At 36.1% G+C, this 11,889-nt stretch overlaps 1 protein-coding gene and 1 pseudogene across 1 annotated transcript; both read right to left on the reverse strand.

Moving 5' to 3' along the window:
• Positions 1-4,801: 4,801 nt before the first annotated feature.
• Positions 4,802-7,246, reverse strand: LOC141649817 (uncharacterized). Its single transcript, XM_074458493.1, has one exon. It carries the CDS (start codon positions 6,977-6,979, stop codon positions 4,802-4,804), a length of 2,178 nt encoding a protein of 725 aa, XP_074314594.1. The 5' UTR covers positions 6,980-7,246.
• Positions 7,247-8,478: 1,232 nt separating this feature from the next.
• On the reverse strand, positions 8,479-11,675 carry LOC141646353 (uncharacterized; annotated as a pseudogene).
• Between the last annotated feature and the right edge of the window lie 214 nt (positions 11,676-11,889).

Raw genomic sequence — 11,889 nt, forward strand, 5'->3', positions numbered from 1 at the left:
TCAAAATTCAAAAAACGACCGCAACAAGGCAAACGTGATTTTATCACGCCTCAGGGTGACCTAAACAACCAATAAGGTCCATTTCAAGGCAAACTGACTCAATTTAAGCCCAAACAAGCGCTTATTTTGTCAGACATAAGACCGTCACAAATAGCAAAAATTCCAATTTTGCCCACAATACCCAACGAAGGTCCATAAATGGCGAATACAGGTTTTCCCAACTACAATGCAACCTAATGGGACCCACTACCCAAGCAAATAAACTTGGCATTGCGAAATGAGACGGTTTCTCACCTCACTCACGTTTTTCGAGCATGGGGAGCGGGAACGGGGACCAAAATGCAAACTAAAAGCACCCCTATACTCCTAAATAGGTTTCTAACCTAATGCAATCATCAATTTCACTCAAAATGGGCTCAATCAAAAACGCCCAATTCGATTTTCTAGGGTAAAATTCCGCCCTAATTCAATTAAGCTAAAAGATCAACAAATTTAAATGGATTCAAGAGGAAATACATACCTTGAGATGACATTGTTGTTAATGGCACGAGTGGGAACGAGCTAGAAGGTCCAACAATGGCAATCTTAGCTTGTTTTTGTCGAAATGTGAAGAAGACGGAATGAGGATGGTATGCAGCATGAACTCGCGTCTCTTACAAAAAAAAGGGAAGCCCCTTTGGTTCGCAAGGAGGCTCGCGCCTCAATGAGGCCTCCCCTTGCTTCTTCACCGAAATTTGGGCTTTGGCCCAATTTCATATATTAAACTTCGAATTTTCATTGACGATATCAAAGGTCGTCATTTTCTCAAAGACAAAAACAAATAGTGGAAATTTAAATTCGCTATTTTCGAAAATTTCAAACAAACGGCGATCAAAACCGCCAACTTCAAAATAATGGTGAAATCAAAGTTCACTATTTTCCTTCAAAAATTTCAAAAATAATAGCGAGAATCCAAAATCCGCTATTTCTTCAAATTTCAAACGACGGCGATTAAAACCGCCATTTTCAATTAATAGTGAAGATTCCAAATTCACTATTTCGATCAAATGTCAACGGCGGCACATAAACCGTCACTTCAATTAATAGTGAAGATTCCAAATTCACTATTTCCATCAAATGTCAACGGCGGCACATAAACCGTCACTTCAAACGTAATAGCAAAATTTAAAATTTGCTATTTCCTTCAAAATTCAAAATTCAACGGCGGCAACATAAACCGTCACTCCAAACGTAATAGCGAAAATTTAAAAATTCGCTATTTCCTTTAAAAATTCAAACAAACGACGATCGAAACCGCCATTTCAAATTCAAAAAAGAACGACGAATGGTGAAGATTCCAAATTCACTATTCCTTCCAATACCAGCAGGGGGTTTCCTCGCGGAACCCGCTCATTTCAAAAACAGTGATAGTGAAAATTCGAGCTATTTTCACAGCGGCATCATAAGTTCGCTACTTTCAAAACAAGCCCATTTGACGCGGCTATGTTCACGGTCCGTTAACCGACCGCCATGGCTGGCGAGCCTTTGTCCGCAAGCACATCAAGGACACATCCCGAAGATGCCTCGGATACATTTCCTTACCATGGCTGGCGAGCCTTTTTCCGCAAACACATCAAGGACACATCCCGAAGATGCCTCGGGTACATTTCCTTGCCATGGCTGGCGAGCGTTTGTCCGCAAGCACATCAAAGACACATCCCGAAGATGCCTCGGGTACATTTCCTTACCATGGCTGGCGAGCCTTTGCCCGCAAACCCTCAAGGACACATCCCGAAGATGCCTCGGGTACATTTCCTTATCACAACTAGCGAGCCTTTGTCCGCAAACGTGCAAGGACATATCCGAAGATGCCTCAGGTATGACTCCTTCTTATGGCTGGCGAGCTTTTGTACGTAGTATAACGGACTTTAAACGACCCGCACGGATAGTCGACAGACTCTAAACTGTTCCCGACGACAGGTCCTTAGCTCGTACCCTCGAGTCGCCTTGGCGTCGCCCTTCCCGACGGCAGGTCCTTGGCCCGAATCCTTTCGAGCCGCCTTGACGTCGCTCGGGTCTCCAGGTTGTAATCTTCGATTGGCCTGGGGGCTCTACTTTGACTTTCGCCCTGTCCAAGCCTCAGTTAAAGTGGGGGCTCTGTAGATACCCAGTATCTGCTGAGACTCCGACAAACACCCGATGATTATCGGACTATAACATGTTTTGGAATCGCGGCGTTTGATCGACAGTTTGTATACAACTTTACGTCGGAAAACTTAAAAAGATTTCGAAAATAAAACATTTCAAAACATTTCAAAAATACCTGGAGTGTTTAATGCACGACGACGGGGTCGCAATGACACTAACTAGAGTCAAAACCGACACCGGACCGAAAACCGACTCAAAAATTCAAATCCCGACTCCAACAACGAGTCAAACCGAGTCAACCACCAAAAACAAAACATTTCAAACCTTCTACCTTAAGTTTTCCCGGATTCATGTTGGTCAAGTACCAAACATGTGACTACAAAACCTAGGATAGAACAAATCATGATTGCGTTTGTTGTGAAAGTGACAAGACAACTTGAAGAACCGCGACGTGGCTCGCGCCTCTTTGAGCAGCCCAAGTGGCCACGTCGTTCAAAACTCACACAACCACTCATTTCCCTATAACATGCTAAAACGTGCATAACATGAAACAAAACATGGAATAAACGAGCCAAAACTGATTTTTGGCCTGGGACAGAGGCCCCTTGGTTCGCCGGCTAGCCCGCGCCTAAATGGGGTATCCAGGCCAGAGATCAACCGTGTTTGTTCTCGTCATTTCCCTTTAATCCATTTTCATATTTGTAATCGGTTTTCACCATTTCAAATATTTTCGAACCCTTTTTATTTCATGTTATTTGTTTTAACCATAAAACATTTTTCACCCTTGGTTCCTCATACCATGACGGTTAAATCCGTGTTTCGGTGATAATATTTGGTTAATGACATTTAAAAGGTATTTTGAAACCTTTTATTTCATTTCTTTACATTTCTAAAATAAACATATTAGTCACCAACACAAAGTCATCCTTGGTTCTACATACCATGCCGGATTTTAACCCGGGTACGATGATGAGTATCGACTAATTACATTCAAATGGACTTAAAACAATTAGTCCATAATTATTTTCAAAACTATTCATGTCAAGTTTGTCAAATCGAACCCGACACCGAATATTACCAAAATAATGATGATTATTCGAGTCTAGTTCTTCAAATCAACAAATGCGGTCTAAACGACCCCTTCAAATCAAACCGGGTTCAAATACCCATTTTCAACACGTTTCATAACGTTTTCTAAAAAGTCAGAACACGGCACATAAACCGTGGGCTAACCCGCGCCTAAACAGGCCCTCCATTTCTCATTTTCAAAACCAGGAAGAGGCCCCTTATACCGCCGGCTGGCTCTCGCCTCATATAGCCGTCTGGTACAGGACCTGTTCCCTTTTCCAGCATGAGTCTAGGACGATCCCGACTCCGGTTAGCCCGGATACAGGGCGGATCAGATGACTATTACTCGTTCAAAATCATGTTCGCAAAATACCAAGACAAATGGATCATGTTATACACCCTAAACCTAACACGGTAAATGGATGTTTAATTCCCGTCTTGCATGTAAATCTATTATTAATCCAACTCGACATCTTATACTTGATACTTGGATTAAATCAACCGACTTAGAAAGCTCTCACATGTTAGGTTTAAATTATTGGATGCGCATTCATGCATTTAAACCGTTTTATCAACTTTTGCATTCAACCAACCAAGATCGATCAGAGAGGCGCTATCGCGGGCGGGATTGGGTGTCTGATTAAAGGGCTTCCCAATACGTACCTTCACCTCTTACTCAGAAACTTTGGATAGTGGACGACCTTATCCAGGGCGTACGAGAGTCATTCTAGAGATATGATGCTAAAGAGGGATGATTTCCTTATCTTTAGTGCCTATGTCAAACGTTGCTTTGTGCTTCGATTTGACCGAGGTATAAAGTGGATTTCGAACGGGTTCCAGGCATCCCACAAATGCTTGGTGGCGACTCCGAACATCTCTAATCGTTTCGAGACCCTTACCGAGACGAAACCGACCGATCTAAAACGATCCGGTCGAAAGCATTTTTACGCCGCCGAGCGTGGCTTTCAAAAGACCGCTACATGTCCACCAGATCGGCCTGGCGTGCAGGTGGCCCGTGACTACGGACCGGTAGGTGGAACCCCAAATCCACGGACCGAGACGTGGCCCATGTCCACAAATTAACAAAACATCAATCATGATATTGTTGGATTGACAATCATCTTGATACTTCTTATGTAATATTTCTGTTGAGTTAGTTGTTTAACTTTTATATTTATCGTAAAGGGTATTTTAATCAAATGTAAATAAATGATTGAGACGTAGGGAGTATCACGGTATGTGGGTATGGATGTGATTACGGATAACATTTGTGATATAAGTGGAAAGAAATTAGTTAAAAGACTTACTAAAAAATAGTTTAATCTTAAATGTAGTTAAAAATTTCTAGTATTTATTGTGAATTTAAGATGTAAAATATTCTGGCATCAATTATCAGTTACATACAACATTGTGATATATTTTTTGGATAATTCTGTCTCTTGCTATCAGGGGCGTCTCAAAAGAATTGTAGGCCCAGTGCGGAAAAACAAAATGAGGCCCTAAAAAGTGAACACACTGTTTATTTTTCATATGCTTAACACGTAAAAGTACATAAGAAAACTTGGATTACATCATTTATTCATTCAAAACTACGTATATAAAATAATCACTTGAAAAGTAGCCTCCTGCGAGCTTTTCTTGAAGAAAATATATCAATCAGATGCTCATAATCAACCTTCTTCAACAAATCTTTCTCTATGGCTATCAATGCTAATCCATTAAGTCTTTCTTGCAACATTGTGGAGCGTAAATAAGATTTCAACAACTTCAACTTTGAGAAACTCCTTTCTGCAGATGCAACTGTCATAGGTATAGTCAACAAAATTCGATACACAATAAATGCATTAGGGAAATAACATTTAAGTTTCAAAAAATCTAAGATATCGTTGGCTTTCATCTCTTTATCGTGCAAAATATCCTTGAGCAACTTTAACTCCATATAAAGATCATTTCCATTAATATCAAATTGTTCGCCATTAGTAAGAGCCTTTTGAAGATTATTACATTTAGAATTCAAGGTTTCGTTATCTAATGAATGCAAATGACTAGAAGTGAACAAAAATCCAAAAATATTTTGAAACTCTTGATATTGCTCAAATCTTTTATCAAGTGAACCAATAGCCTGATCAACAATATATAAGAAATAATTCACTCTAAATGATTCCTCGGTAGTTTGGGGAACCTCGTCAGATGAGCTAGCTTGATTTTCATCAAAATGTTTTTTCCTTCTAATTACTCGTCTTTTTCGAAATATCGGATCCACATTCAATTCAATGGCAATGTTTTTAGCGACACTTAAAGCATCCAAAAATCCAGATTCTCTATATTCTTCAAAAAACAAAATCAATTTCCTAATATCTTCAATTGCTATATCAAGAACCATATTATGTGATTGTAAACTTTTGCTAACATAATTAACTCTAAACAATATTTCATACCAAATGACCAATGCTACCAAAAACTCAAAATCGCCAAGTTCATTTTTTGCCAAGGATTTAGCTTCACTCCTTATCTTAGAATCATTGTCCGTTTCTCCTACTTGAAGTAAAGCTTCGCGTATCTCCGCAATTTGAAATCTTATAGCTTTAACACTTTCAACACGACTTTCCCAACGAGTAGATGATAAGGGTTTTAGAGTAAGATCGGGTACATTTTCTAACAAAATTTTCCATCTTTTTGTTGAATTTGCAAAAATAGTATATATTCTTTGAATGACTCCGAAAAAATCTTTTGCCTTACCACAACTATTCGCAATATCACATAATGTTAAGTTGAGACTATGAGAACCACAAGGAGTAAAAAATGCTCGACAATTTATATCTAAAAGTTTTTTTTGTACCCCTTGGTGTTTACCTTTCATATTTGAGCCATTATCATAACTTTGTCCTCTCACATTATCAACATCAAGGTCAAGTGATTTGAGCTCATTTAATAAAACATTAAAAAGACCTTGACCAGTAGTATCGTCTACATTCAAAAATCCTAAAAAAGACTCTTGAACACAAATAGAATTAGAAGACACATCAACATATCTCAAAATCAATGACATTTGCTCTTGATGACTAATATCAGGAGTACAATCAAGAATAACAGAAAAATACTTTGCTTCTTTAACATTTTTAATAATTTCAGCCTTAATAATTGAAGCAATAAGAAGTATCAATTCGTTTTGAATATTATGACCAAGATAATGAAAATGAATCTTATCATTAGTTATATGAAGAACATGCTCTTGAATAATAGGGTCAAACTTCGCTAACATTTCAATTAAACCTAAAAAATTACCATTATTTTTTTGATATAATCTTTGTTTTTTACCGCGGAAGGGTAAGTTATGCTTTGCTAGAAATTCCACCACATATATAACTCTTTGCAATAAATTTTTCCAATGATCTTTCTCTTTTTTCATTTTCTTTTTAGCCACTTTATCAATTGTTTTATTCTTTTTAACTCGTTCACGTAAATCATACCAAGCAGTCATATTAGTAATATGTTCAACACCGTTTTCGTGCTCCTTAAGTCTATCACTAAGGTGAGACCAATGCCCAAAACCCTCATTAGCTAATTGACCTCTAGCCGCACCTTTTCTAAATATTTTACAACAAAAACAAAATACTTTATCAAGCTCCTTTGAATATACGAGCCAATCCCTATCACACTTCTCCCCATTTGACAAAACTCTAGTGAACCATGTCGACGAAAATTGTCTAGACCGATAATCCTTGGGACCTTTTTCAAATGATAAATCTCTTTGAGGACCTTTATCGGCTAAAATACTGATCATATTAGTGTCAAGCACATTCCAATTTCTCGGATCAAAAATATCGAACACATTCTCAACATTATCAGCATTTGTATTAAGGACTTCCTCCACATTAACATCATCATTTTTACCATCAAGGACTTCCTCTACAATAACATCGTCATTTTTATTGTTACTATTATCATCATTATTTTCAGTATTATTTTCATTATAATCACCATCATTACTATTATTAGTATCATCCTCATTAACATTATTATCATTAACAATCACATAGTCGTCTTTGGGGGCACAATTTAAAGATTTTCATTAACAATCACCAAATCATCACCATCAACACAATTTTCAGCCGCAATACTAGTCTCTTTCACAAAAAATTTATCAAGGGCTCCGGTTTGGGATCGAGTTAACTCTTCTATTCGCTTCCTTTTTTTACGTTTTTCAGAACCCGAATCAAACTTTCTTATTCTCGGTGGCATGTTAAAAATTGGTAGAATGGAAAGAAACAACCTGATACAGTAGACTTGAAATTGATGTACAAGTGTTCTATGCTCCTCCGTTTGAATCAATTTCCATGAAAAAAAAAAAAAAAAATTCGAAAGCCGAAAACCTTCAATAAAATACAAACAATTAACCAAATGTTAATGGGGAGCGATGAGCAGATCTCGCCATCTCGGTCACATATCCAAAATCCGTCGCGGCGTCGTCATCAATAAATTTTTCAGACATCGATGGTCCAATCGGACCCATATAACGAAATAATAATTAAACAAAATAATTATGAATTACAATTTACAAACTAATATTAGAGAAGAATTTATACCTTGTCGGAACTTGAAACCGATGAACAACGGATGCTTTTGTCAAAAATAGTAATGATTGATCTTTAATCGGTGGTTAATCCGATCGAAGGAAAAATTGGGAGATGAGAATAATTGATTGTAAATTTGTGTCATAATTTTGTGAAGAATCAAGATATATATAATCAGAAATCAGAGATATAATCAGAAATCAGAGATTTTATGAACGTTTGATTGATTATAACGCTTGATTGATTATTTTGGGAATCTGTTGAGTGGAAATCGGGAACGAAATATCAGAATTGGGATTTTGGGAATGAAATAATTGGGAAGGAGATAAATTAGGAAATTGGGGAAGAAAATTAGGAGTGTAGTTGACTCCCGTATGTTCCAACGCTCAATTAGTTTAGTTTCTTTTTTTTTTTTTTTTTTTTTTTATTATCAAATGGTGATGGACTGGACAACGAACTTGGGCCTAAAATTTGGAGGCCCTGTTCGACCGCCCGGGCGCCTGGGCCTTAGACGCCACTTGCTTGCTATGCATTGTGAATTAACCGTCGATCATCTGGAAACGGTCTCACTGTGTTTCGACATAGGGTTATGTTGCATACATTACACAAATTTTCAGGGGCGTCTCAAAAGAATTGTAGGCCAAAGTGCGGAAAAACAAAATGAGGCCCTAAAAAGTGAACACACTGTTTATTTTTCAGATGCTTAACACGTAAAAGTACATAAGAAAACTTGGATTACATCATTTATTCATTCAAAACTACGTATATAAAATAATCACTTGAAAAGTAGCCTCCTGCGAGCTTTTCTTGAAGAAAATATATCAATCAGATGCTCATAATCAACCTTCTTCAACAAATCTTTCTCTATGGCTATCAATGCTAATCCATTAAGTCTTTCTTGCAACATTGTGGAGCGTAAATAAGATTTCAACAACTTCAACTTTGAGAAACTCCTTTCCGCAGATGCAACTGTCATAGGTATAGTCAACAAAATTCGATACACAATAAATGCATTAGGGAAATAACATTTAAGTTTCAAAAAATCTAAGATATCAGTGGCTTTCATCTCTTTATCAGGCAAAATATCCTTGAGCAACTTTAACTCCATATAAAGATCATTTCCATTAATATCAAATTGTTCGCCATTAGTAAGAGCCTTTTGAAGATTATTACATTTAGAATTCAAGGTTTCGTTATCTAATGAATGCAAATGACTAGAAGTGAACAAAAATCCAAAAATATTTTGAAACTCTTGATATTGCTCAAATCTTTTATCAAGTGAACCAATAGCCTGATCAACAATATATAAGAAATAATTCACTCTAAATGATTCCTCGGTAGTTTGGGGAACCTCGTCAGATGAGCTAGCTTGATTTTCATCAAAATGTTTTTTCCTTCTAATTACTCGTCTTTCTGGAAATATCGGATCCACATTCAATTCAATGGCAATGTTTTTAGCGACACTTAAAGCATCCAAAAATCCAGATTCTCTATATTCTTCAAAAAACAAAATCAATTTCCTAATATCTTCAATTGCTATATCAAGAACCATATTATGTGATTGTAAACTTTTGCTAACATAATTAACTCTAAACAATATTTCATACCAAATGACCAATGCTACCAAAAACTCAAAATCGCCAAGTTCATTTTTTGCCAAGGATTTAGCTTCACTCCTTATCTTAGAATCATTGTCCGTTTCTCCTACTTGAAGTAAAGCTTCGCGTATCTCCGCAATTTGAAATCTTATAGCTTTAACACTTTCAACACGACTTTCCCAACGAGTAGATGATAAGGGTTTTAGAGTAAGATCGGGTACATTTTCTAACAAAATTTTCCATCTTTTTGTTGAATTTGCAAAAATAGTATATATTCTTTGAATGACTCCGAAAAAATCTTTTGCCTTACCACAACTATTCGCAATATCACATAATGTTAAGTTGAGACTATGAGAACCACAAGGAGTAAAAAATGCTCGACAATTTATATCTAAAAGTTTTTTTTGTACCCCTTGGTGTTTACCTTTCATATTTGAGCCATTATCATAACTTTGTCCTCTCACATTATCAACATCAAGGTCAAGTGATTTGAGCTCATTTAATAAAACATTAAAAAGACCTTGACCAGTAGTATCGTCTACATTCAAAAATCCTAAAAAAGACTCTTGAACACAAATAGAATTAGAAGACACATCAACATATCTCAAAATCAATGACATTTGCTCTTGATGACTAATATCGTGGAGTACAATCAAGAATAAAGAAAAATACTTTGCTTCTTTAACATTTTTAATAATTTCAAACCTTAATAATTGAAGCAATAAGAAGTATCAATTCGTTTTGAATATTATGACCAAGATAATGAAAATGAATCTTATCATTAGTTATATGAAGAACATGCTCTTGAATAATAGGGTCAAACTTCGCTAACATTTCAATTAAACCTAAAAAATTACCATTATTTTTTTGATATAATCTTTGTTTTTTACCGCGGAAGGGTAAGTTATGCTTTGCTAGAAATTCCACCACATATATAACTCTTTGCAATAAATTTTTCCAATGATCTTTCTCTTTTTTCATTTTCTTTTTAGCCACTTTATCAATTGTTTTATTCTTTTTAACTCGTTCACGTAAATCATACCAAGCAGTCATATTAGTAATATGTTCAACACCGTTTTCGTGCTCCTTAAGTCTATCACTAAGGTGAGACCAATGCCCAAAACCCTCATTAGCTAATTGACCTCTAGCCGCACCTTTTCTAAATATTTTACAACAAAAACAAAATACTTTATCAAGCTCCTTTGAATATACGAGCCAATCCCTATCACACTTCTCCCCATTTGACAAAACTCTAGTGAACCATGTCGACGAAAATTGTCTAGACCGATAATCCTTGGGACCTTTTTCAAATGATAAATCTCTTTGAGGACCTTTATCGGCTAAAATACTGATCATATTAGTGTCAAGCACATTCCAATTTCTCGGATCAAAAATATCGAACACATTCTCAACATTATCAGCATTTGTATTAAGGACTTCCTCCACATTAACATCATCATTTTTACCATCAAGGACTTCCTCTACAATAACATCGTCATTTTTATTGTTACTATTATCATCATTATTTTCAGTATTATTTTCATTATAATCACCATCATTACTATTATTAGTATCATCCTCATTAACATTATTATCATTAACAATCACATAGTCGTCTTTGGGGGCACAATTTGCAGCATTTTCATTAACAATCACCAAATCATCACCATCAACACAATTTTCAGCCGCAATACTAGTCTCTTTCACAAAAAATTTATCAAGGGCTCCGGTTTGGGATCGAGTTAACTCTTCTATTCGCTTCCTTTTTTTACGTTTTTCAGAACCCGAATCAAACTTTCTTATTCTCGGTGGCATGTTAAAAATTGGTAGAATGGAAAGAAACAACCTGATACAGTAGACTTGAAATTGATGTACAAGTGTTCTATGCTCCTCCGTTTGAATCAATTTCCATGAAAAAAAATTCCGAAAGCCGAAAACCTTCAATAAAATACAAACAATTAACCAAATGTTAATGGGGAGCAGTCGAGCAGATCTCGCCATCTCGGTCACATATCCAAAATCCGTCGCGGCGTCGTCATCAATAAATTTTTCAGACATCAGATGGTCTGAATCAGACCCATATAACGAAATAATAATTAAACAAAATAATTATGAATTACAATTTACAAACTAATATTAGAGAAGAATTTATACCTTGTCGGCAACTTGAAACTGATGAACAACGGATGCTTTCTGTCAAAAATAGTAACAGATTGATCTTTAATCCAGTGGTTAATCCGATCGAAGGAAAAATTGGGAGATGAGAATAATTGATTGTAAATTTGTGTCATAATTTTGTGAAGAATCAAGATATATATAATCAGAAATCAGAGATATAATCAGAAATCAGAGATTTTATGAACGTTTGATTGATTATAACGCTTGATTGATTATTTTGGGAATCTGTTGAGTGGAAATCGGGAACGAAATATCAGAATTGGGATTTTGGGAATGAAATAATTGGGAAGGAGATAAATTAGGAAATTGGGGAAGAAAATTAGGAGTGTAGTTGACTCCCGTAT

The sequence above is a fragment of the Silene latifolia genome, chromosome 3, assembly GCF_048544455.1.
Source record: "Silene latifolia isolate original U9 population chromosome 3, ASM4854445v1, whole genome shotgun sequence".
Classification (NCBI taxonomy): Eukaryota; Viridiplantae; Streptophyta; class Magnoliopsida; order Caryophyllales; family Caryophyllaceae; genus Silene; species Silene latifolia.